At 47.0% G+C, this 27,514-nt stretch overlaps 1 protein-coding gene and 2 non-coding genes across 3 annotated transcripts; all 3 read right to left on the bottom strand.

Annotated features, from left to right (window-relative positions):
- Positions 1–39: 39 nt before the first annotated feature.
- On the bottom strand, positions 40–10,718 carry LOC118701334 (long-chain fatty acid transport protein 2-like). The gene is made up of 10 exons (XM_036405973.2): positions 10,229–10,718; positions 7,778–7,987; positions 6,978–7,136; positions 6,055–6,179; positions 5,767–5,961; positions 4,176–4,266; positions 3,588–3,786; positions 2,693–2,790; positions 2,169–2,299; positions 40–295 (listed from the first exon to the last, which is right to left on the bottom strand). The coding sequence occupies exons 1-10, from the start codon at positions 10,716–10,718 to the stop codon at positions 119–121; spliced, it is 1,875 nt and encodes a 624-aa protein (XP_036261866.2). The 3' UTR covers positions 40–118.
- A 1,072-nt stretch (positions 10,719–11,790) lies between these two features.
- Positions 11,791–11,862, bottom strand: TRNAQ-CUG (transfer RNA glutamine (anticodon CUG)). Its single transcript has one exon. It is a non-coding gene; the product is annotated as a tRNA-Gln (tRNA).
- Positions 11,863–12,045: 183 nt separating this feature from the next.
- TRNAK-UUU (transfer RNA lysine (anticodon UUU)) lies at positions 12,046–12,118 on the bottom strand. The gene has a single exon. It is a non-coding gene; the product is annotated as a tRNA-Lys (tRNA).
- Between the last annotated feature and the right edge of the window lie 15,396 nt (positions 12,119–27,514).

Below are 27,514 nucleotides of genomic sequence, written 5' to 3'. Positions count from 1 at the left end.
CCTCTTTGGCAGCCGAAAACGGGCGATTCAGGGTTTAATTTCCACCGACTCCGAGGTTCTCCAGACCTCCCCGAAGTGGTTAATGAACCCCTAATTAGCCGTCGCTAATTACCGGGCCCTACAGCAGCAGCCTCCCCTCCTGGATGTCGCGGAAGGCGGCGGCGCTCAGCGGGACGTAGGAGCGGCGCGCGGCGTCGCGCAGGAACAGCCGGTCCCGGACGAGGCCGGGGTCAAAGCCCTCCTGGACCAGGCGGTTCTTGCACTGCTTGAAGGTGCCCGTGACCTCCAGGGCCTCCTGGGGACAGCGACAGGGACACGCTGGTGGCACCAGGTGGTCACCGTTGGCGCCAGGTGGCCACCGTTGGCACCAAGTGAGCCCTGTTGGCACCAGGTGACCCCCATTGGCACCAGGTGATCATCATTGGTGCCAGGTGACCACTGTTGGTGCCAGGTGGCCATCATTGGCACCAGGTGATCACTGTTGGCGCCAGGTGGCCACCGTTGGGACCATGTGACCATCATTGGCACCAGGTGACCCCTGTTGGTGCCAGGTGGCCCCCATTGGCACAGGGTGGCCACCGTTGGCGCCAGGTGAGCCCTGTTGGTGCCAGGTGGCCCCTGTTGGCACTGTATGACCATCATCGGCACCAGGTGACCCCTGTTGGTGCCAGGTGACCATCATTGGCACTGTATGACCATCATTGGCACCAGGTGACCCCTGTTGGTGCCAGGTGGCCACTGTTGGGACCAGGTGACCCTCACTGGCACCAGGTGACCGCTTTTGGCACCAGGTGGATCCCCATTGGGACAAGGTGATCCCTGTTGGCACCAGGTGACCACCGTTGGCGCCAGGTGACCTTTGGGGTCAAAGCCCTCCTGGACCAGGTGGTTCTTGCACTGCTTGAAGGTGCCCGTGACCTCCAGGGCCTCCTGGGGACAGCGACAGGGACACGCTGGTGGCACCAGGTGGTCACTGTTGGCACCAGGTGGCCACCGTTGGCACCAGGTGAGCCCTGTTGGCGCCAGGTGGCCACCATTGGCGCCAGGTGACCACTGTTGGCGCCAGGTGGCCACTGTTGGTGCCAGGTGAGCCCTGTTGGTGCCAGGTGGCCACCATTGGCACCAGGTGAGCCCTGTTGGCGCCAGGTGGTTCACTGGATGAGCTCTGAAGTCCCCTCCAACCCAAACCCTTCCATGTTTCCATGAGTTCCAAAGTTGCCTCCAACCCAAACCTTCCCGTGATTCCACCAGGCCATGATGGAACTGGATAAACTCTAAAGTCTTCTCCAGCCCCAACCCTTCCACGATTCCATCCTGCCATGACCAGAACCTGATGAGCTCTGAAGTCTTCTCTGACCCAAACCCTCCCATGATTCCATGAGTTCCAAAGTCCCTTCCAACCCCAACCCTTCCATGATTCCAAACGTGGCCATGACCAGAACCAGGTGAGTTCTGAAGACCCCTCCAACCCAAACCCTCCCGGGACTCCACCCGGCCATGATGGAACTGGATGAGCTCTAAAGTCCCCTCCAACCCAAACCCTTCCATGATTCCATGAGTTCCACCATTCCATGAGCTCCGAACTCCCCTCCAACCCAAAGCCTTCCATGATTCCACCAGGCCACGATGGAACTGGATAAACTCTAAAGTCTCCAACCCAAACCGTTCCATGATTCCACCTGGCCATGACCAGAACCTGATGAGCTCTAACGTCCCCTCCAACCCAAACCATTCCATGATTCCTTGAGTTCCACCATTCCATGAGCTCCGAACTCCCCTCCAACCCAAACCCTCTGGTGACTCCACCAGGCCACGATGGAACTGGATGAGCTCTAAAGTTCTAACACCTCTTCCAACCCCAACCCTTCCATGATTCCAAACGTGGCCATGACCAGAACTGGGTGAGTTCTGAAGACCCCTCCAACCCCAACCCTTCCATGATTCCATGAGTTCCACCACTCCATGAGTTCCAAAGTTGCCTCCAACCCAAACCCTTCCATGATTCCACCTGGCCATGATGGAACTGGAGAAGTTCTGAAGACCCCTCCGACCCAAACCCTCCCGTGACTCCACCAGGCCGCGATTGGCCGTTCCAGCGCTGGCCCCTCCCCTTCCCCAGTCCGACCCCACCCCCGGGAGCCGCCCCCGGGGGGGCGTGTCCTGCTGACCTGGATGCGGATGAAGCGGGGGGCGGCGTAGGCGGGCAGCGCGTCCTGCGTGAAGGCGAACAGTCGGTCACCATCGAAGGCAGCCCCGTCCTTGAGGCGCACGGCGGCCATGCCACAGCGGCCCTCGCACCCTGCCAACGTCACCTGCGGTCACCTGCGGCCACCTCATCTCCTTGGGGTCTTCTTGGAGCCCCCCTGGGATACTGGGGTGGCCAAACGCGTTTTGGGTGGGTTTGTCCCGGTTTTGGGACGGTGGTGGAGGCACCTCCCATGCCAGGTGCTCATTTTGGGGTGAAAGTTCCCAATTTTTGCCTCCTTTGCGGCCACATGGGCCCAACCCCAGCGCCTGCCACTCCCTCGGGGCAGCCAAGTCCCATTTTCACCATTTTGGGGGATGTTTGTGCTCAAAGCAACTCTGGGTGTCAAAAAGTCGTTTTTGAACCTTCTTGGTGGTGGCTGAGACCACCTGGGGACACCTGGCCCACCTCAAACCCCACCCAGGTCCTCGTTTTGGTGGGACTCACCCGGCACGGCCACGCCGTAGACGTTGACCTCCTGGATGAAGCTCACCGAGCCCAGCGTGGCCTCCACCTCCGTGGTGGCCACGTTCTCCCCCTTCCACCTGGGGAGGAGAAGGGACGGGGCCGTCAGGGGTGTCACGGGCGTTGTTTTTGTGAAAAATCCTCTAGCCGGGACCTTTTCTCCTGAGAAGCTGAGAAGCTTCAGCTTCTCCGTGTTTTGCTGCTTTGGAATGTGACCTGGAGAATCGTTTACCCAGCACGTGAGACTGTTTTTGACTCGATGACCAATGACAGCCCCACCTGTGTCGAGGCCGTGAGCAGCCACAAGATTTTATTATCTTTCCTTTCCTGAAATTTCCTTTCCTGAAATTTCCTTTCCTGAAATTTCCTTTCCTGAAATTTCCTGAAATTTCCGTCCCTTCCCTTCCCTTCCCTTCCCTTCCCTTCCCTTCCCTTCCCTTCCCTTCCCTTCCCTTCCCTTCCCTTCCCTTCCCTTCCCTTCCCTTCCCTTCCCTTCCCTTCCCTTCCCTTCCCTTCTATTCTTTTAGTATAATTTTAATATTTAATTTTCTTTTAATACAATAGATATCATAATATATTCGTTTTCTATTTAATTTTCTTTTAATATAATAGATATCATAATATATTCGTTTTCTATTTAATTTTCTTTTAATATAATAGATATCATAATATATTCGTTTTCTATTTAATTTTCTTTTAATATAATAGATATCATAATATATTCCTTTTCTTTTAATATATATCATAAAACCTCATTTTCTATTAATCTAACATCTATCATAAAATAATAAATCACCCATCTGGAGCACGGAGCCAAGGTTCTCATCCCTCCCCTCATCCCGTGCGACGCCGCCCCGACGGAAGGATCTGGAATTACCGGAAGGTGTCTCCGACGCGGTCCTGGAAGTAGACGAACCCCTCGGCGTCCATCACGAGGAGGTCGCCGCTGTTGAAGAAGGCGTCGCCCTTGGCCAGGACGTCCCTCAGGATCTTCTTCTGGGTCTTCTGCTCGTCGCCGGCGTAGCCGTGGAACGGCGTGGTCTTGGTGATCTTCACCACCAGCAGCCCCGTCTCACCTTGGCCGAGGAGGAGGAGGAGGAGGAGGAGGAGGAGGAGGAGGAGGAGGAGGAAGGTTGGAGGCTGCCCAACCCCTCCTTTGGTTTCTCCCGGGGGTTTCTGGTGGGTTCTGTGGTGGGGCAGGGGTGGTTTGGGCGCGGCTCCGCCCGCCCTTAGGAGGAGGAGGAGGAGGAGGAGGAGGAGGAGGAGGAGCTTTGGAGCTTTGGTTTCTCCGGTGGGTTCCTGGTGGGCTCCGTGGCGGGGCAGGGGTGGTTTGGGCGCGGCTCCGCCCGCCCTTAGGAGGAGGAGGAGGAGGAGGAGGAGGAGGAGCTTTGGTTTCTCCGGTGGGTTCCTGGTGGGCTCCGTGGCGGGGCAGGGGTGGCTTGGGCGCGGCTCCGCCCGCCCTTACCGGGTTTGGTGGGGACGCAGAGGCCCCGGTGGTCGCGCACGGGCTCGTCCAGCTCCACGTTGTACCTGATGAGCTCGAAGGGAGCGAAGAGCTGCAGGGGGAGGCAGGGAGGGACCCAGGGTGGAAGCAGGAAGGAGGATTTCCCCTCCATGGAAAGTTCCGGAATTTCCCTCCCCGCGGAAATTTCTGGAATTTTTTACCCCGGGGAATTTTCCTTCCCGTGGGAATGTCCGAAATTTCCTTCCCATGGAAATTTCCAGAATTTCCTTCCTCGCGGAAATTTCCAGAATTTTTTTTCCCCGGGGAATTTTCCTTCCCGTGGGAATGTTCGAAATTTCCTTCCCATGGAAATTTCCAGAATTTCCCTCCCCGCGGAAATTTCCAGAATTTCTTTCCCCGTTGGAATTTTCCTTCCCGTGGAAATTTCCAGAATTTCCCTCTCGTGGAAATTTCCAGAATTTCTTTCCCCATGGAATTTTCCTTCCAGTGGAAATTTCCAGAATTCCCTTCCCGTGGAAATTTCCAGAATTTCCTTCCCATTTCCGGGTGTGCTCTGATGTGATTGGTCTGTTCCAACCCGTGGGAACAACCCCCCCCAATCCTGACATTCTGGGCATTAAAAACCGTTTGGTTTTAATTGTCTTTAATTTAAATTTTTTTTTTTTTTTTTAGATTAAATCGCTAAAATTAAATCTGATTTAAAGTTATTTAAATAAGTTATTTAAATAAGTTATTTAAATTAGTTATTTAAAGATTTGATCTGATCCAATCAAATGGTGAACGAACTCATTGGTGGCATCTTCCAAATCCAGGAGATGTGGGACAACACGATGAGAAAAAAAGGGGGGAAAATCTGATTTTTTAAGCTTTTCCTCAAAAATCTGAGTTTTGAGCTTCCGCTCTCTCCCACTTTTTCCTCAAAAATCTGATTTTTGAGCTTTTGTTCCGTCCCAGCTTTTGCTCCAAAATCTGATTTTTGAGCTTTTGTTCCGTCCTAGCTTTTGCTCCAAAATCTGATTTTTGCAGCTTTTGCTCCACGGGAAGGTGAAGGCTGAGACGTGGCACCAAAAGAGGCACAGAGGTGACCAGAGATGTCCCCATGGACACCCCAAAACCCGTCTGGACCTCAACACTGTTGGGTCAGCGTTGGCCAACCAGTTGGAGGGGACTCATTTTGGGTGGGAAAAGGGCGTTTTGGGGACTCTGGTGTTGTGCCAGCCCAAGCTGATGGATGGTGCTGGAGACATCTCTGGAGATGCCACTGTTTGCTCCACCACCAAGAGCTCCATCCAAGACCCAACCAAGACCCAACCAAGGCTCAACCAAGAGCTCCATTAAAGACTCAACCAAGATTCATCCAAGACTCAACCAAGGTTCAACCAAGACTCAACAAAGATTCATCCAAGATTCACCCAAATGTTCACTCCACCACCAAGAGCTCCATCCAAGACTCAACCAAGATTCATCCAAGATTCACCCAAATGTTCGCTCCACCACCAAGAGCTCCATCCAAGATTCACCCAAGCCTTTCCTTGGATGAAACCCAACTTGAGGTGCCACGTTGGTGTCACCCCGAGGAGGACGTGCTCACCTTGATGAACCTGTTGGCCCTGCCCACGGCGCCGACCTTGCCGGTGTAGTTGATGAAGCCGGCGTTGCCCTCGGTGGCCCCGTAGAACTCCCAGACGGCCACGGGCCCGAAGCGCCGCAGGAACTCCGTCCACACCTCGGCCCTCATGCCGTTGCCCAGGGCCATGCGCACGCCGTGCTCGCGGTCATCGGCGCGCTGGGGAGGGGACACGGGGACGGGGCCACCTCGGGGGGTGACCGGAGAGGTGGGGACACCTCATGGGGGGGTTTGGGGCGGGTGGGGACTCACCTGGGGCGTGTTGCACAGGTAGCGCATGAGCTCGCCCACGTATTGGATGACGGAGACGTTGTAGCGGCGGCAGTCGGGCCAGAACTGGGAGGCCGAGAACTTGGAGCGCAGGACGCAGGTGGCACCTGGGGACACGGCAGGGGCACGGTGACCAGGCCCCTCCTCTCGTTACTCCTTGCCTCCATCCGTCCATCCATCCTTCCATGCATCCATCCATCATCCATCCATCCATCCATCATCCATCCATCCATCCATCCATCCATCCATCCATCCATCCATCCATCCATGCATCCATCATCCATCATCCATCCATCCATCCATCCATCATCCATCCATCCATCCATGCATCATCCATCCCTCCATCATCCTTCATCCACCCATCCATCATCCATCCATCCATCCATCCATCCATCCATCCATCCATCCATCCATCATCCATCCATCCATCCATCCATCCATCCATCCATCATCCATCCATCCATCCATCATCCATCCATCCATCCATCCATCCATCCATGCATCCATCATCCATCATCCATCCATCCATCCATCCTTCCATGCATCCATCCATCCATCCATCCATCATCCATCCATCCATCCATCATCCATCCATCCATCATCCATCCATCCATCATCCATCCATCATCCATCCATCATCCATCCATCCATCATCCATCCTCCATCCATCCATCCATCCACCCATCCATCATCCATCATCCATCATCCATCATCCATCCATCATCCATCCATCCATCCGTCCATCCTTCCATCATCCATCCATCCATCCATCCATCCATCCATCATCCATCCATCCATCCATCCATCCATCATCCCTCCATCCATCCATCCATCCATCCATCCATCCATCCATCCATCCATCCATCCATCATCCATCCTGTCCATCTGTCCCTCCGTGTCCGTACCCACTTCCAGGCACCCTCCCAGTCCCACCAGGAGCCCGGCTGAGTGGTAGAGGGGCAGCGTGGTGTAGACGACGTCGTCGGGCCGCAGCCCGCAGATCCGGGCCAGGCTGGCCACCATCATCATCTTCAGCTCCGTGATCACCGCGGCCTTGGGCAGACCTGCGGGGACAAGGGGCTGGGTGGGACCACACGGGCTCCTGAGGGCTCCTGCGGGTTCCTGGAGGACCTAGGGTGGGCACTGGGGGTCTTTGGCCCTCATTGGAGGAACCCTGAGGAACCTCACCCGGGGAGTGATGCCCATGGAGACAGGACACACCTGGCCCAGGTGGACCCACCATGGTCAGGGCTGGAGGAAGACCCCTCCAAGCGGCCCATGTGTGGACACAGCCAGGACACACCTGGCCCAGGTGGGCCCACCATGGTCCAGCAAGCCCCCCAAGCCCCTCCATGCTGCCCATGTGAGGACACACCTGGCCAAGGTGGACCTGAGATGGTCAGGGCTGGAGGAAGCCCCTCAAGGCCCCCCAGCTGCCCATGTGGACACAGCCAGGACACACCTGGCCCAGGTGGAACCACCATGGTCAGGGCTGGAGGAAGCCCCCAAGACCCCTTCCATCAGTGCTGACCCACCCACACAGACACAACCAGGACACACCTGGCCCAGGTGGGCCCACCATGGTCCAGGAAGCCCCCCAAGCCCCTCCAAGCTTCCCAGGTGGACACACCTGGCCAAGGTGGACCTGAGATGGTCCAGGAAGCTCCCCAAGATGCCCACACCCAGCCAGCCCCCCTGCACTCACCTGTGGTGCCCGAGGTGTAGATGTACATGGCCTTGGAGTCGGCGCTGACCCCAGCACGGTGCCCGGCGGGCGGGGGCTCGTCAGGTGAGGCCTCGATGTGGGGCAGCAGCGCCTCCACACCTGCCGTGGGCGAGGCCGCGCTCAGGTAGAACACGGCGACGCCGGCGCGGCGCAGCTCGGGCAGCACCTCCTCCACGGCCTCGCGGAGCTCTGCGGGACACACGGACACGCGGTGAGCCCACCCGGGCACAGCTGGAGTGCCACAGGGGCACCTGGGCAGGTGGGCACAGCTGGAATGCCACAGGGGCACCTGGGCAGGTGGGCACAGCTGGAAACCCCAATGGGGCACCTGGGCAGGTGGGCACAGCTGGAATGCCACAGGGGCACCTGGGCAGGTGGGCACAGCTGGAAACCCCAATGGGGCACCTGGGCAGGTGGGCACAGCTGGAATCAAGGATGGGGGTCCAAGAGTCCCAGGTGGGCACCCCAAGGTATCCCCAAGTGGGCACCTGGGCAGGTGGGCACAGCTGGAATCCCCAATGGGCACCTGGGCAGGTGGGCACAGCTGGAATCCCAAAGGGGCACCCGGGCAGATGGGCACAGCTGGAAACCCCAATGGGGCACCTGGGCAGGTGGGCACAGCTGGAATGTCAAAGGGGCACCTGGGCAGGTGGGCACAGCTGGAATGCCACAGGGACACCTGGGCAGGCGGGCACAGCTGGAAACCCCAATGGGCACCTGGGCAGGTGGGCACAGCTGGAATCAAGGATGGGGGTCCAAGAGTCCCAGGTGGGCACCTCAAGTATCCCCAAGTGGGCACCTGAGCAGGTGGGCACAGCTGGAATCCCCAATGGGCACCTGGGCAGGTGGGCACCAGACCCAGACCCACCCCAAATGTGAGCCCTGGGGCTGAGGGCACCCCAAAAACCCAGGAAGGGGCACCCAAGGGCCCCGGGCACCCAGTGGGAACTGTGTGGGAGTGTGGGGGGGCACCCGGAGCACCCCAAAAAGGGCCCCTGATCCCACAGACACCCCAAAAACCCCCAAAACCCAAAAAATATACACAGGGACAGTGACACACGGGGACAGTGACACACACAGGGACACACGGGGACAGTGACACACAGGGACACACACAGGGACACGCAGGGACAGCCATGTCCAGGCTGTGACACACACACACACACAGGGACAGTGACACACACAGGGACAGCCATGTCCAGGCTGTGACATAGAGGAAGGGACCCACAGAGAGGAAGTGACAGACCCAAGGACAGTGACAGGGACACACAGGGACAATGGCAGACCCAGGGACAGTGAGAGGGACACCCAGGGACAGTGAGAGGGACACACAGGGACAGTGAGAGGGACACACAGGGACAGCCATGTCCAGGCTGTGACACACACACAGGGACAATGACAGGGAAACCCAGGGACAGTGACAGGGACACACCCAGGGACAGGGACAGGGACACCCAGGGACAGGGACAGTGACACACCCAGGGACCGGGACAGTGACACACCCAGGGACAGTGACAGGGACACACCCAGGGACAGGGACACTCCCTGTGCAAACTCCCCCACCCCACGGTCACTCATTGGGGCTGGCACAGACCAGGGTGGCTTTGGAGGCCACAACCCCCTCATGTCCCCAAACCCCCCAAACCCTGTGATGTCCCCTCTCACCAGGGCTGGCCAGCACCACGGTGACCCTGGTGGCCACAAACCCCTCATGTTCCCAGACACCCCATTGTCCCCTCTCACCAGGGCTGGCCAGCACCACGGTGGCCTTGGTGGCCACAAGCCCCTCATGTCCCCAAACCCCCCTGAACACCTCGTTGTCCCCTCTAACCAGGGCTGGCCAGCATCAGCCTTGGTGGCCATAAGTCCCCCCAAACCCTGTGCTGTCCCCTCTAACCAGGGCTGGCCAGCACCACGGTGACCCTGGTGGCCACAAGCCCCTCATGTCCCCAAACCCCACGCTGTCCCCTCTCACCAGGGCTGGCCAGCACCACGGTGGCCTTGGCGGCCCCAAACCCCTCATGTTCCCATACACCCCACTGTCCCCTCTCACCAGGGCTGGCCAGCACCACGGTGGCCTTGGCGGCCCCAAACCCCTCATGTTCCCATACACCCCACTGTCCCCTCTCACCAGGGCTGGCCAGCACCACGGTGGCCTTGGTGGCCACAAGCCCCTCATGTCCCCAAACCCCGGTGTTGTCCCCTCTCACCAGGGCTGGCCAGCATCACGGTGGCCTTGGTGGCCCCATACCCCCATTGTCCCCTCTCACCAGGACTGGCCAGCATCACGGTGGCGTTGGTGGCCCCAAACCGCCCAAACCCCCCTCAAACACCCCACTGTCCCCTCTCACCAGGGCTGGCCAGCACCACGGTGGCCTTGGTGGCCACAAGCCCCTCATGTCCCCAAACCCCGGTGTTGTCCCCTCTCACCAGGGCTGGCCAGCATCACGGTGGCCTCGGCCGCCTCCAGCGCGTGCCGCAGCGCCCGTCCCCGCACGTTGCAGTTGAGGCAAGCCATGGCACAGCCCAGCTTGGCCAAGGCCAGCCAGGTCCACAGGTAGGCCGGCTCGTTGGGCAGGAACACGGCCACGGTCTGGCCCCCGCCGCGCAGCCCCGCGCGCCGCCGCAGCGCCCAGGCCGCGCGGTTGCTGCGGCGCTCGACGTCCTCGAAGGTGAGCACCTGGTCCTGGAAGAGCAGCAGGGGGTGGCGCGGGCGCAGCCGGACGTGCTGCCGGAACACGTCCAGCAGCGTGGTGGCCGGCTTGGTGGCCATGCGCCGGCGGCAGCGCAGCGATGACCACGCCATGGTGCCGAAGAAGGCCAGGTCCTGCCACAGGAAGGGCGCCAAGCGGGCAGCGGCCAGAGGAGCCAGGGCCAGCAGCACGGCCAGCAGGGCCAGCAGGGCCGGCAGCACCGCCATGGCCACCGCGGCGGTGGGGACGGTGGCCAAGGTGCGCCGGGTGACCTTTGGGCTGTGGCGGCGCCGGGGCTGGGGGCGGAGGTCGCCGCTCTTTGGTTCGCGCTCTCTGTTTGTTTTCCTTCCTCTTCTCCGATTGTTTTCTCCCCTTTGGCCTTCCCCGCCCCCGGGAGCGGCTCTGTGGGCACAGCTGTCACAGCCCGCTGGCTCTGCCTGCCCGGCCGGCTGGCTGGCTGTCCGTCCGGCTGTCTGTCTGTCCATCCGGCCAGCTGCCTGTCCAGCTGGCTGGCCTCTGTCTGTCTGGCTGTCCGGCCTCTGCCACCCTGGCTGTCTGATTGTCCAGGCATTCATCATCTGCCTGCCCAGCTGTCCAGCTGTCCATCTGTCCGGCTCTGTCCATCTGTCCGGCCTCTGCCTGCCCAGCTGTCCATCTGTCCGGCTCTGTCTGGCTGTCCAGCCTCTGCCAGCCTGGCTGTCCATCTGTCCGGCTCTGTCTGGCTGTCCGGCCTCTGCCTGCCCAGCTGTCCGGCTGTCCATCTCTCCAGCCTCTGTCTGGCCTCTGCCTGCCCAGCTGTCCAGCTGTCCATCTGTCCGGCCTCTGTCCGGCCATCCAGCATGTGCCACCACTGCTGTCCCTCTGTGCAGCCTCTGCCAGCCCAGCTGTCCATCTGTCTGGCCTCTGTCTGCCCAGGTGTCCGGCTGTCCATCTGTCCAGCTCTGTCTGGCTGTCCAGCCTCTGCCAGCCCGGCTGTCCATCTTGGACACCTCAGGGACACCTTGGGGACACCCCAGAGACACCCTGGGGACACCCCCGAAGCAGGGACATCCCACGGGGACACATCAGCGACACCCCAGGGACACCCAGGGGACACCCCAGGGACACCCGAGGGACAATTCCAAAGCAGGAACAACCCGGGAGACCTCAGGAACACCCCGGGGACACCCCTGAAGCGGACACACCTTGGGGACACCCCAGGGACACCCCCAAAGCGGAGACACCCCCAAAGCGGGGACACCCCCGGGACTCCTCGGGGCGGGGGTTGTGGGCGGTGCCGCCCAGCAAAAGGAGGCGCGCAGGTCCCACCGAGATTCGAACTCGGATCGCTGGATTCAGAGTCCAGAGTGCTCACCATTACACCATGGGACCGCCCGGATCCTTCCGCGCCGCTCCCTCCGCCACGAAAAAAGAGACCGCGGGGCCGCCCCTGCGGGAGCGGGCGGGAAACCCCCGGGGAGGGCTGGGAAAAGAGGAATAAAGGGGAAAAAAAAAGTAGGAAAAAAGGGAAAAAATTGGGGGAAAAAAAAAGTGGAAAAAGAGGAAAAGGAGATTCGCCCGAACAGGGACTTGAACCCTGGACCCTCAGATTAAAAGTCTGATGCTCTACCGACTGAGCTATCCGGGCTCTGCTGCGACGCCTTGCCGGCCGTGACCAAAGCGGATTTGAGGAAAAACTCGCGGTTTTGGGGCAAAATCGAGGAGGTTTGGGGAGAAACCCGAGGATTTGGGGAGAAACCTCGTGATTTTCCCGAAAAGCCCAAGGATTTGGGGAAAAAACCTGCGGTTGTAAAGAAAAATCGAGCGTTTGTTGAGGGGGGGGAAAAAAAGGTTTAGGGAGAAACCCGAGGTTTTGGGAGCGGGGGGGGGGGGGAGAGATTCTGGGAAAAAAAAAAAAAAAAAAAAAGGAGGTTTTAGGGAAAAACCCGAGGATATCGGGAGAAAACCTGATATTTTAGGGAGAAACCCGAGTTTTTTTGGGAGAAACCCGAGGTTTTAAGGAAAAAGACGAGGTTTTGGGGGGAAATCTCGTGGTTTTAGAGAGAAACCCGAGGTTTTAGGGAGAAACACGAGATTTTAGGGAAAAAAACTAAAATTCTGGCCTTCTCCCCCCTCATGTTTCCCGCCCCGTTCCCCCCTCACGTTTCCTGATATTTCCCCCCTCACGTTTCCCGTTTTTTACCTCATAATCTCCACCTTCTTTCCCCCTCACATTTCCCAGCATTTTCTCCCCTCATGCTTCCCACCATTTTCACTCTCTTATTTCCCATTTTTACCTGACCTTTTCTGGCCTTTCCCCCCTCACGTTTCCTGACATTTTCCACTCACATTTCCCGTTTTTACCTCACATTTTCTGGCCCTTTCCCCCCTCGCTATTCCCAGCATTTTCTCCCTTCATGCTTCCCACCATTTTTAACTCTCTTATTTCCCATTTTTACCTCACATTTTCGGGCCTTTTCCCCCCTCACGTTTCCTGACATTTTCCCCCCTCACGTTTCCCATTTTTTACCTCATAATCTCCACCTTCTTTCCCCCTCACATTTCCCAGCATTTTCTCCCCTCATGCTTCCCAACATTTCCTCCCCTTTATGTTTCCTGCCATTTTCACCCTCACATTTCCCATTTTTTACCTCACGTCTTCTGGCCTTTCCCCCATCAGGTTTCTCGCCATTTTCACCCTTTTATTTATCTTTTTTTACTTCCCATTTTCCACCCTTTTCCCCCCTCACATTTCCTGCCCTTTTTCCTCCCCTCATTTTTGCCACCATTTCCCCCCCCTCCAATGTTTCCCATTTTTTACCTCAGGTTTTCCACCCTTTTCCTTCCTCACATTTCCCAACATTTTCTCCCCTCATATTTCCTGCCCTTTTCCCCCCTCACATTTCCCATTTTTTATCTCATGTTTTCCTGCTCCTTTTCCCCCTCATGTTTCCCACCATTTTCGCCCTCTTATTTCTCTTTTTTTACCTCACGTTTTCTGGCCTTTCCCCCTCATGTTTCCCATTTTCTTACCTCATGATTTCTGCCCTTTTTCCTTCATGTTTCCTGCTCTTTTCTCCCCTCACATTTCCCACCATTTTCTCCCCTCACATTTCTCACCCTTTTCCCCCTTATCTTTCCCATTTTTTACCTCACCTTTTCTGCTCTTTTCCCCCTCGTGTTTACCTCCATTTTCTCCCCACACTTTTTCCCCACCATTTTCTCCCCTCACATTTCCCACTCTTTTTCCTCTCACATTTCCCACCCATTTTCCCCCTCACATTTCTCATTTTTTACCTCATATTTTCCGCCCTCTTGCCCCCTCACATTTCCCACCATTTTCTCCCCTCACATTTCCCACCATTTTCTCCTCTCACATTTTCCCCCATTTTCTCCCCTCATATTTCTCACCCTTTTTTCCCTTATCTTTCTCATTTTTTACCTCACCTTTTCTGCTCTTTTCCCCCTCATGTTTACCTCCATTTTCTCCCCTCACATTTTCCACCATTTTCTCCCCTCACATTTCCCACTCTTTTTCCTCTCACATTTCCCACCCATTTCCCCCCTCCAATCTCCCATTTTTTACCTCATATTTTCTGCCCTCTTCTCCCCTCACATTTCCCAACAGTTTCTCCCTTGATGTTTCCCACCCTTTTTTCCTCACATTTCCCATTTTTTACCTCACGTTTCCCCACATTTTCTCCCCTCACATTTTCCAACAGTTTCTCCCCTCACATTTTCCACCATTTTCTCCTCTCACATTTTCCCCCATTTTCTCCCCTCATATTTCTCACCCATTTTCCCCTTATCTTTCTCATTTTTTACCTCACCTTTTCTGCTCTTTTCCCCCTCACATTTTCCACCATTTTCTCCCCTCACATTTTCCACCATTTTCTCCCCTCACATTTCCCACCATTTTCTCCCCTCGCATTTTCCACCATTTTCTCTCCTCACATTTTCCCCCATTTTCTCCCCTCACATTTCTCACCCTTTTTCCCTTATCTTTCTCATTTTTTACCTCACCTTTTCTGCTCTTTTCCCCCTCACATTTCCCCACATTTTCTCCCCTCACATTTTCCCCCATTTTCTCCCCTCACATTTCCCACCATTTTCTCTCCTCACATTTTCCACCATTTTCTCCCCTCACATTTCCCACCATTTTCTCCCCTCACATTTCCCACCATTTTCTCCCCTCACATTTCCCCACATTTTCTCTCCTCACATTTCCCACCATTTTCTCTCCTCACATTTCCCCCCTCACGTTTCCCACCCTTTTTCCTTTATCTTTCCCATTTTTTACCTCACTTTTTCTGCCCTATTCTCCCCTCATGTTTCCCACCCACAAATTTGGATTTTCCTCTCGATTCCTCCTCTCCTGCTCTGGGTGTCTCCATGTCCATCCCCCTCGCTGTGGCCTAGGGTGAGGTGCTAATTGGTATATTTAAATGAGAAGAATTGAAATTTTTCATTTTTTTGTAATATTTTAATATAATATTATATTTTATATCATAATTTTTAAATTATTTTTTCAAGCAAATAGGGTGAGGGTGAGGGTTAGGGAATATTTGGAATATGAAAATGCAAATAATTTGAATATTTAAATATTAATTTGGGTTAGTTTCAGGTTTAGGGTTAGGGTTTTGGTTGGGATCGGAGTCAGGGTTAGGGGATAATTTGAATATTAAATGCGAATAATTTGAATATTCATATTGGAATTTAGGTTAGGGTTAAGGACACGGTTGCGGTTTGAAAATATTTGGAATATTAAAACGAGAATAATTTGTATATTTAACAGGGATTTAATTTTTAAAAGCAAATATTCCAAAGTGTTCAGTTTAGGGTTTGGGTTAGGGTATCATTTGAATTGTAAATTTAGAATAATTTGGATATTTTACAGGGAATTTAATTTTTAATCTGAATATTCAGCGTTAGGGTCACAGGGTTACAGTCAGTGAATATTTGGAATATTAAAACGAGATTTATTTGAATATTTAGCAGGGAATTTCATTTTTAAAAGTGTATATTCCAAAGGGTCGGGGTTAGGTTTAGGCTTAGGGGACAATCGGAATTTTAAAATGAGAATAGTTTGAATATTTGACAGGGAATTTAATTTTAAATGCAAATATTCCATAGGTTTAGGGTTAGGACCAGGTTTAGGGCTTGGCTTAGGGTCATTGTCAGTATCAGGGTAAGGTTAGGGGATAATTGCAAGATTAAAATGGGAATAGTTTGAATGTTTAAATTTAAATTTGGGTTAGGATAAGGATTAGGGTTAGGCTTAGGGTCATGGCCATATTTAGGGTTAGGATTAGGGTTGGGTTTAGGGTGAGGTTTATGGTCAGTGAATATTTGGCATATTGGAATGAGAATTATTGGAATATTTAACTGGGAATTTAATTTTTGTGAGTGATTATTCCAAAGGGTGGGGATTGGTTTTAGGGTTAAGTTTAGGGTCAGGTTTAGTGTTACAAACAATGAAAATCTGGAATATTAAAATGACAATTATTTGCGTATTTATAGGGAAATTTAATTTTTAAATGTGACTATTCTATTTATTTACTCCATTTAATATTTTGGTTTGCATTAGGGCCATCTTCAGCGTCATTAGGGTTAGGGGATAATTGTAATATTAAAATAGGAATCATTTGAATATTTAAATTCTAATTTGGGCTAGGGTAAGGGTTAGGGTGAGAGTTAGGCTTAGGCTTTGGGTTATTGTTTAGGTCAGTGTCAGTGAATATTTGAAACAATAAAATGAGAATTATTTGAATATTTAACAGGAAATTTAAATTTTGAATGCAAAAATCTCAAAGGGTTCGTTCTAGGGCATAATTGGAATGTGAAAATGAGAATAATTTGAATATGTAAATGTCAGGGTTAGGGTGAGGATTAAGGTCAGGTTTTGGTTATAATTGTAACATTAAAATTGGAATCATTTGAATATTTTAATTCAAATTTGGGTTTGAGTAAGGATTAGGGACAGTGGTAGGTTTAGGCTTAGGTTTAATATTTGGGTGAGTGTCAGTGAATATTTGAAATAATTAAATGAGAATAATTTGAATATTTAACAGGGAATTTAATTTTTAAATGAGAATATTTCGAAGGGTTTGGCCTAGGGTATAACTGGAATTTTAAAATGGGAATAATTTGAATATATAAATGTCAGGGTTAGGGTTAGGATTAAGGTCAGGTTTTGGTTATAACTGTAATATTAAAATAGGAATAATTTGAATATTTTAATTCTAATTTGTGTTTGAGTAAGGATTAGGGATAGTGGTAGGTTTAGGCTTAGGCTGAGGGTTAATTTTTGGGTTAACACCAGTGAATATTTGAAATTTGAAAATTAAAAAAAATGTTTGAATATTTATCAGGGAATTTAATTTTTAAATGCGAACTTTTCAAAGGGTTTGGCCTAGGGGATAACTGGAATTTTAAAATGGGAATAATTTGAATATATAAATGTCAGGGTTAGGGTTGGGTTTTGGGTTTGGGTTTGGGTCATGGTCAGTGTCAGGCTTAGGGGATAATTGTAACATTAAAATAGGAATAATTTGCATATTTAAATTCTAATGTGGTTTTGGGTAAGGATTAGGGTTGAGTTAGGCTTACACTTAGGGTTAGTGTTTGTGTTACCATCTGTGAATATTTGAAATAATAAAACGAGAATTATTTGAATATTTACCAGGGAATTTCATTTTCATATGCAAACATTTCAAAGGCTTCGTTCTAGGGGATAATTGGAATTTTAAAACGAGAATAATTTGAATATGTAAATGTTAGGGTTAGGGTTAGGATTAAGGTCAGGTTTTGGTTACAATTGTAACATTAAAATTGGAATCATTTGAATATTTAAGTTCTAATGTGGTTTTGGGTAAGGATTAGGGTTAGAGTTAGGTTTAGGCTTAGGGTGAGTGTCGGTGAAGATTTGAAATAATTAAATGAGAATTATTTGCGTATTTAACAGCGAATTTATTTTTGAAGTGTGAACATTTCAAAGGCTTTGTTCTAGGGCATAACTGGAATTTTAAAATAAGAATAATTTGAATATGTAAATGTTAGGGTTAGGGTTAGGATTAAGGTCAGGATTTGGTTATAATTGTAATATTAAAATAGGAATCATTTGAATATTTAAATTCTAATTTGGTTTTGGGTAAAGATTAGGGTTAGAGTTCGCCTTAGACTTCAACTTAGTGTTTGTGTTACCATCTGTGAATATTTGAAATAATAAAACGAGAATTATTTGAATATTTAACAGGGAATTTCATTTTCATATGCAAACATTTCAAAGGCTTTGTTCTAGGGGATAACTGGAATTCTAAAATGGGAATAATTTGAATATATAAATGTCAGGGTTAGGGTTGGGTTTTGGGTTTGGGTTTGGGTCAGCATCAGTGAATATTTGAAATAACTAATGGAGAATTATTTGAATATTTACCAGGGAATTTCATTTTCATCTGCAAACATTTCAAAGGCTTCGTTCTGGGGGATAATTGAAATTTTAAAACGAGAATAATTTGAATACACAAGCCTAAATTTCACTTTTAACCACGAATACTCCCCAGGTCTGTTTCAAGCCCTCACGGGGCGGATCCCCAGCCCGTCCCCGCCAGATCCCGGCCTGAAGAAGGGGAAGAGATTCCCGGGGATCCTCACGGGGGTGGATCCCAGGAGCTGCTTCTCCTCGGCGTCGAAGAACTGGAGCAGGCGCCGCTCGTGGTCCAGCAGCAGGCCCAGGACGCGGCAGCGCCCGCGGCGCCGCTCCAGGCGCCCGGCCCGCAGCCGGAACTCACCCCCGGAATAGCCCAGGGCTGCGGCTGCTCCCTCGGGGACGCAGGGCAGGGAATCGCCCCACAGGGGATCCGGGGTGGGATCCGGGATGGGATCCGGGGTGGGATTCAGGGAATCGGGGAGGGGATCTGGGATGGGATCCGGGGTGGGATTCAGGGAATCGGGGATGGGATCTGGGATGGGATCCGGGGTGGGATTCAGGGAATCTGGGATGGGATCTGGGGTGGGATCCGGGGTGGGATTCAGGGAATCGGGGATGGGATCTGGGATGGGATCCGGGGTGGGATTCAGGGAATCTGGGATGGGATCTGGGGTGGGATCCGGGGTGGGATCCCACGGGGAATCTGGGGTGGGATCTGGGATGGGATCCGGGGTGGGATTCAGGGAATCTGGGATGGGATCTGGGATGGGATCCGGGGTGGGAACATGCAGGGAATTGGGGACGGGATCTGGGATGGGAACCCTCAGGGAATCTGGGGTGGGATCTGGGATGGGATCCGGGGTGGGATCTGGGATGGGAACACTCAGGGAATCAGGAGTGGGATCTGGCCTAGGATCTGGGATGGGATCTGGGATGGAATTTGGGATGGGAACCCTCAGGGAATCTGGGGTGGGATCCCACAGGGAATTCGGGATGGGATCTGGAATGGAATTTGGGACGGGATTCGGGATGGGAACTGGGATGGAATCTGGGATGGGATCCGGGATGGGAACCCCCAGGGAATCTGGGGTGGGATCCCACGGGGAATTCGGGATGGGATCTGGGATGGGATCCGGGATGGGATCCGGGATGGGAACCCCCAGGGAATCTGGGGTGGGATCCCACAGGGAATTTGGGATGGGATCTGGGATGGAACTCGGGATAGAATCTGGGATGGGATCCGGGATGGAATTTGGGATAGGATCTGGGATGGAATTCGGGATGGAATTCGGGATGGGATCCGGGATGGGAGCCTGCAGGGAACTGGGGACGGGATCCGGGATGGAATTTGGGGTGGAATCCTGAATGGAATCCTGCAGGGAACCCGGGATGGGATCCGGGATGGGATCCCTCAGGGAATCCCGGACGGAATCCCGGATGGAATCCCGGACGGAATCCCTGAGCACGCCCACTTCCCAGTCGCTGCTGTCGCCCAGCTCCACTTCCCAGTAGTGCTTCCCGCAGGAAAATCCCTCCCGAGCCACGGCCAGGGGCCTGGGCTGGGGCCGGGATCCGGGATCGGGGATTTGGGATCCGGGATCGGGGATTTGGGACCCGGGATCGGGGCCGAGGATTCGGGATCGGCCCCGGATCACCAGGGCCGGGTGGGTGCAGCTCTCGTCCAGCGTCAGCGAGACTGGGAAAGAGTGGAGGGGGGCGTTTGATAGGGGTTTGATAGGGTTTGATAAGGGTTTGATAGGGGATTGATAGGGGTTTGATAGGGTTTGATAGGGTTTGATAGGGGTTTGATAGGGGGTTGATAGGGGTTTGATAGGGGTTTGATAGGGTTTGATAAGGGTTTGATAGGGGTTTGATAAGGGTTTGATAAGGGTTTGATAAGGTTTGATAGGGGTTTGATAAGGGTTTGATAGGGGTTTGATAGGGTTTGATAAGGTTTGATAGGGGTTTGATACGGTTTGATAGGGTTTGATAGGGGTTTGATAAGGTTTGATAGGGGTTTGATAGGGTTTGATAGGGGTTTGATAAGGTTTGATAGGGGTTTGATAGGGTTTGATAGGGGTTTGATAGGGGTTTGATGGGGTTGATAGGGTTTGGTGGGATTTGGATAGGTTTTATAGGAGTTTGATAGCATTTGATAGGGATTGATAGGGTTTTGATAGGGTTTGATAGCATTTGATAGGGTTTGATAGCGTTTGATAGGGTTTGGTAGGTTTTTGGAAGGGTTTGATAGGGTTTGATAGGGGTTTGATAGCATTTGATAGGGTTTGATAGCATTTGATAGGGTTTGATAAGGTTTGGTAGGATTTTGGAAGGGTTTAATATGGGTTTGGTAGGAGTTTGATATCGTTCAATAGGGTTTGATAGTGTTTGATAGGGGTTTGATAGGGTTTGATAGGGTTTGATAGGGGTTTGATAGGGTTTGATAGGGGTTTGATAAGGGTTTGATAGGGGTTTGATAGGGTTTAATAAGGTTTGATAGGGTTTGATAGGGTTTGGTAGAGTTTGATAACATTTGATAGGGTTTGATAGGGTTTGATAGGGGTTTGATGGGAGCTTGATAGGGTTCGATAGTGTTTGATATGGTTTGATAAGGTTTGATAGGGTTTGATAGGGTTTGGTAGGTTTTTGATAGGTTTGATAGGAGTTTGATATCGTTCGATAGGGTTTGATAGGATTTGATAGCTTTTGATAGCGTTTGATAGGGTTTGATAAGGTTTGATAGGGTTTGATAGAGTTTGATAGCATTTGATAGGGTTTGATGGGAGCTTGATAGGGTTCGATAGTGTTTGATATGGTTTGATAAGGTTTGATAGGGTTTGATAGGGTTTGGTAGGTTTTTGATAGGTTTGATAGGAGTTGGATATCGTTTGATATGGTTTGATTGGATTTGATAGCTTTTGATAGCGTTTGATAGGGTTTGATAAGGTTTGATAGCATTTGATAGGGTTTGATAGAGTTTGATAGCATTTGATAGGGTTTGATAGGGGTTTGATAGGGTTTGATAGGGTTTGATAGCGTGGGATATCATGGGATATAGTGTGATATAATTTGATATTATTTGATATCATGTGATATTTTTGATCACATGATTTCACTTGGTATTGTTTGATATTGTTTGATATCATTTGATATCGATTGATATAATGTGATATCATTTGATATAGTTTGATATCATTTGATATCGTTTGATATCATTTGATTTAGTTTGATATAGTTTGGTATCATTTGATATCATTTGATATCGTTCAATATCATTTTATATTGTTTGATATCATTTGATATAATTTGATATGGTTTGATATCATTTGATATTGTTTTATATCATTTGATATCATTTGATATTGTTTTATATAATTTGATATCATTTGATATGGTTTGATATAATTTGATATGGTGTCGTTTTGTTTGATTCTGTTTGGGGGGAGAAGGGAAAGGACGAGGAGGAGGAAGAGGAACGGGATGAGAAAGGGGAAGAGGAAGAGGAACGGGATGAGAAAGGGGAAGAGGAAGAGGAAGAGGAAGAGGATGAAGAAGAGGAATGGGAACAGGAAGAGAAAAAGGATGAGGATGAGGATGAGGACGAGGACGAGGACGAGGAAGAGGAAGAGGAAGAAGAGAAAGAGGAAGAGGACTGGGAACAGGAAGAGGATGAGGAAGAGGACCAGGAAAAGGAGGAAGAGGAAGAGGAAGAGGACCAGGAAAAGGAATGGGAACATGAATAGGAAGAAGAAGATGACGAGGAGGAAGAGGAAGAGGACTGGGAACAGGAAGAGGAAGAGGAAGGGGAAGGCAAAAAGGAGGAGGGTGAGGAAGAGGAAAAGGAAGAGGAAGAGGATGAAAAGGGGGAAGAGGAAGAGGATGAGGAACGGGAAGGGGAAGAGGAGGAGGAGGAAGAGAAAGAAGAAGAGGACCAGGAACAGGAACAGGAAGAGGAACAGGAAGAGGATGAGGAAGAGGAAGAGGACGAGGAGGAGGAAGAGAAACGGGAATGGGATGAGGAAGAGGAAGAGGAAGAGGATGAAGAAGAGGAATGGGAACAGGAAGAGAAAAAGGATGAGGATGAGGAAGAGGATGGAAAACAGGATGAGGAAGAGGAAGATAAATGGGATCAGGAAGAGGATGAGGAATGGGAAAGGGAAGAGGAAGAGGAAGAGGAGGAGGAAGAGGAGGAGGAAGAGGAGGAGGAAGAGGAAGAGGAGGAGGAAGAGGAAGAGAAGGAGGAAGATTGGGGCCGGACTCACCCGCGTGGCTCTGAGCCCGTCGGAAATCTGTGGGAAAGCAGCAGCGCCAATTAACGGCAATTAGCACTAATTAGCAGTAATTAATTAGCACTAATTAGCAGTAATTAGCTCATTAAGGGCGGCTCATTTGCATAGGGCTGGAAGCGCTCACCGAGCTGGGCCTGGATCTGCCCTGGAACGAGAAATGAACGGAGAGAGTGAGGGGGGGACACCTGAGGGGGACACCTGGGACACCTGGGGAACACCTGGGACACCTGGGACACCTGGGGATACCTGGGGACACCTGGGACACCTGGGGATACCTGGGACACCTGAGGGGACACCTGGGGACACCTGAGGGGAACACCTGGGGACACCTGGGGACACCTGGGGACACCTGGGACACCTGAGGGGGACACCTGAGGGGGACACCTGGGACACCTGAGGGGGACACCTGGGATACACCTGGGGACACCTGAGGGGGACACCTAAGGGGGACACTCTGTCTTATCAATAATTAATGAGGCTCTAATCAATCGTTAATGAGTCCCTGTCTAATCAAGCATTAATTAGCCAATGCCTAATTAATCATTAATTGTTCTGTGTTTAATCAATCATTAATTAGATAATGCCTAATTAATCATTAATTAGTCTCTAATCAGTCATTAATGAGTCCCTGTCTAATAAATCATTAATTAGTCAATGCCTAATAAGTCATTAATTAAACTCTAATCAGTCATTAATTAGTCAATGCCTAATCAATCATTAATTAGTCTCTAATCAGTCATTTATTAGTCAATGCCTAATTAATCATTAATTACTCCCTGTCTAATCAATCATTAATTAATCAGTGGCTAATAACTCATTAATTAATCACTGGCTATTAACTCATTAATTGGTCCCTGTCTAATCAATCATTAATTAATTACTGGCTACTAATTCATTAATTAATCACTGGCTAATAACTCATTAATTAATCAATGGCTAATAACTTATTAATTAATCTGTGGCTAATAACTCATTAATTGGTCCCTGTCTAATCACTCATTAATTAATCCCTGGCTAATAACTCATTAATTAGAGCCTCACCCAGCCTCGCCTCCATCTCCAGTTTCTCTGTGGGGGCAGAAAAGGAAATTGGGGAATTCGGGGATATTAATTAATTTATTGATTGATTATTAGAAATTAATAATTGTTAATAAAGATGGCATGATTATTAATAAATCATTATAAAATGAAAATGTTATTTAAAAAGAATAATTAATAACTATTCTGCTTAAAAATAATTAATTATTAGAAAAGTTATTGTTAAAAATAATCATTATTAATGACTAATTTTAATTAATTATAAGGAAATTTAATTCATTTTTAGAAATGAAAAGTTATTAATGAATAATTTGTGATTATTAATTTACTACTAGAAAATGGAATTTCTTATTAGCAATCAATCATTATTAATTAATAATTCATTATTATTTATTTATTAGGACAAAAATAAATTATTAGAAATGAAGAATTATTACTGAATATTTTATTATCATTAATTTACTATTATAAAATTAATTTTATTAGAAATTAATATTAATGACTATTGTATTGCTATTATTTTATATTTTGGAACTTAAATTTTATTAGAAATTAATAATTATTAATTATTTTTATTATTAATTTATTATTTTACAGTTTTATTATAAATTATTAATAATTATTATTTTATCATTAGTTTCCAATTAAAAACTCAAAATAATTGTTCAAAATTAATAATTACTAATGAATAATTTGTTACTATTAAGTAATTATTAAAAAATCATTGAGTTCTAAATTAATAACTATTAATATAATTTATATTAATATTTTAATTATATAATAAAATTCAGTATCTATAATATTAAAATGTTAATTTTATTATTATTGACTAAGACAAAATAACAATTATTAATAAATTAATTATTTTTCTTAGAAAGTTAAAATAATCCTTATTAATTAATGATAATTAATGAATATTCTAATATTAATATTAATAAATTGATAAGTAATTAATTTTTAATTGGAAATTTCCCTTTTTTGTGTCCCTTTTCAAAAAAACCCCCTGAATTATCCCTCGGAGAATTAATTAATAATTAATTAATTAATTAATAATTAAGGAATTAATTAATTAGATAATTAATGAGCAGAAATATCAATTTTACCCCTCTGGAGTTTCCCCGTCACCTCCTCTGAAAGAACCAAAAATGGAAATTATTAATTGGAAATTAATCATTAATTAATGCTGGACAAATGATTCATGGTTGCTGCTATAAAAATAAAAATAAAAATTAAAATTAATAATAATAATTTATAATTACTATTATTACATTATTAATTAATAATAATGAATAATTATTTATTAATTAATTTATTGTTTTTTAACCAATTAATTTTTATTATTTAATTATAAATTTATTCTTACAATATTTCTACACTTACTTTTATAATTATTAATAATCCATAATTATTAATTATTACATTAAATTCATCACACAATTATTTAATTATTACTCATTATTATGCTATTAATAATTAACAATTATATCCCATCTATTCAATAATTATTTTCTTATTAATCATCATTAAAATATCATTACTTAATGATATAATTATAATTAACATAATAATTATGATTATTTATTTATTAATTATCATGAAGATATCACTATAATATCTTAATTAATCCTAATTAATAATAAATAATTCATATATTAATCTAAGAATAATATTCTTAGATTCATTATTATGTTAATATTATTAATAATAATTAAAATCATTATTAATTGCAATGAGGTTAATAAAGTAGTCGAGCCTAATAATTAGTGTCCCTGTTAATTAGTCTGTCTAATAAATAATAATTAGTCTGTCTAATCAATAATTACTCTATAATGAATCGATGTCTAATCAATAAATAATTAATATCTAATAAAGAATCTAGATCTAATCAATAATTAATTGATCCATGCCTAATCAATAATTAATTAATCTCTGTCTAATCAATCATTATTTAGATAATTAACCTATGGCTAATAAATCATTAATCTCTGTTTATTAATTAGCTAATTAGAGGCTAATAGAGCGCTCATTACAGGCTAATAAATTATTCATTAGGAGCTAATAACCAATTAAATGCTAATAATAATTAATTAGCAGCTAATAACATGCTAATAATAATTAATTAGCGGCTAATTAATTGCTAATAATAATTAATTAGCGGGTATTAAATGCTAATAATAATTAATTAGCGGCTATTAATTAATGAGTGCAGCTCTTACCCAGCTCCATCCTCAGCTCCTCCATCTCTGTTGGGATTTGGGGATTTAGGAACCAAAATTTTGGGAATTTGGGGATTTAGGAACAAAAATTTCGGGAATTCCTGAGAATTTGGGATTTAGGAACGAAAATTTTGGGATTTCGGGTCGGGAATTCCGGGAATTTGGGGATTTAGGGGCGGGGATTTGGGGAATTTTGGGGGTTTAGGGTCGGGAATTTTGGCAATTTTGGGGATTTAGGAACAAAAATTTTGGGATTTAGGGTCGGGAATTCCGGGGATTTTGGGGATTTAGGGTCGAGAATTTTGGGGATTTAGGGTCGGGAATTCCCGGAATTTGGGGATTTAGGGACGAAAATTTCGGGAATTTTGGGGATTTAGGGTGGGGAATTTCGGGAATTTAGGGTCGGGAATTCCCGGAATTTGGGGATTTAGGGACGAAAATTTCGGGAATTTTTGGGATTTAGGGTCGGGAATTTCTGAGAATTTGGGGATTTAGGGACGGGAAATTTGGGGAATTTGGGGATTTAGGGTCAGGAATTCCTGGGAATTTGGGGATTTGGTAACGAAAATTTCGGGAATTTGGGGATTTAGGGACGGAAATTTTGGGAATTTTTGGGATTTAGGGTCGGGAATTCCGGGAATTTGGGGATTCAGGGTCGGGAATTTTTGGGCATTTTGGGAATTTTGGGGAATTTTTGGGAATTCCGGAGCTGATCTCACCCTCGCTGATTTCCTGCTGGGATTTCCCTGGGAATGGGAGAGGAAATGGAGATTTTTATTTTATTTTATTTTATTTTATTTTATTTTATTTTATTTTATTTTATTTTATTTTATTTTATTTTATTTTATTTTATTTTATTTTATTTTATTTTATTTTATTTTATTTTATTTATTTTTATTGCATTTTACTGCATTTTATTTCACTTAATTTAATATCATATTTTATTCTCTTTTTAAATTTAATTAAATTAATTAAATTTAATTAAAATAATTTAATTGAATTGAATTTAATCTCATCCATTTTATTTAATTTTATTTCATTTCATATTTTATTCTTTTTTAAATTAATTTATTAATAATTATTTACAATTTAATTCAATTTATTGTAATTTAATTTCATTTAATCTCATCCATTTTATTTCATATTTTATTCTATTTTTAAATTAATTTATAAGTAATTATATTTAATTTAATTTAATTTAATTTAATTTACTTTAATTTAATTTAATTTAATCTCATCCATTTGATTACATTTAATTTCATTTTATTTCATTGCATATTTAATGTAATTAATTAAATTTCATTTTAAACAGTAATTAATTTTTACTTTCTTAAAAGAAAATCAAAATTAAAATAAATTGAAATCATGAAAAATTAATTAATAATTGATAATTAATAATTAATAATTAATTGGTTCATGCACTCACGTTCCTGAGCCAGAATCCGGCGGTCATCTGGGGAACGGTAATTAAGGGGTAATTAAAGGCAAATTAATGGGTAATTAATGGGGAAATAATGGGAAATTAATGGGGAATTAATCGGGAAATAATGGGAAATTAATGGCGAATTATTTGGTAATTATTGAATAAATTATGAGCCATTAAATGGTAATGAACGGGTTAATAATGGGCTATTAATGAGCAAATAATGCATCAATTACAGTTGATTATTGTGTAATTAATGGGTAATTAACGGGTAATGAATGGGCGCGTTATGTGTTATTAATGGGTTATTAACGGGTAATTAATTGAGTTAATAATGGAGAAATTACGGCTGATTAATGGGCAATTAATGAGTTAATAATGGGAAATTAAGGGGTTATTAATGGACAATTAATGGGTTACTAATGGGGAATTAATAGGTTATTAATGGGCAATTAATGTGTACTGAATGATTAATGAATGGAGAATTAATGGCTAATAAATCGCTAATGAATGGGTAATTAGTTGATAATTAGTGGGTGTTTACCAGGGAAATGAATGGGTGATTAATGGCTAATAAATGGCTATTAATGATTAATAATTTTGTTATTAATGGGTGATTAGGGGTTAATTATCGGGTAATGATTTAATT

This window comes from Molothrus ater, unplaced genomic scaffold, assembly GCF_012460135.2.
Source record: "Molothrus ater isolate BHLD 08-10-18 breed brown headed cowbird unplaced genomic scaffold, BPBGC_Mater_1.1 matUn_MA588, whole genome shotgun sequence".
Taxonomy (NCBI): domain Eukaryota; kingdom Metazoa; phylum Chordata; class Aves; order Passeriformes; family Icteridae; genus Molothrus; species Molothrus ater.
The sequence above is the reverse complement of the archived record's forward strand: the minus strand, read 5'-3'. Positions and strand labels throughout refer to the sequence as shown.

What these genes read in the sequence shown, in the direction of transcription:
- LOC118701334 (XM_036405973.2), bottom strand. Translation starts at nt 10,718, where the DNA reads ATGGCGGTGCTGCCGGCCCTGCTGGCCCTGCTGGCCGTGCTGCTGGCC. An exon ending in GGGCCAACAGGTTCATCAAG is followed by an intron (nt 4,267 to 5,766) that starts GTGAGCACGTCC and finishes CTCCCCCTGCAG; the next exon opens with CTCTTCGCTCCCTTCGAGCT. An exon ending in CTACGGCGTGGCCGTGCCGG is followed by an intron (nt 2,300 to 2,692) that starts GTGAGTCCCACC and finishes TGACGTTGGCAG; the next exon opens with GGTGCGAGGGCCGCTGTGGC.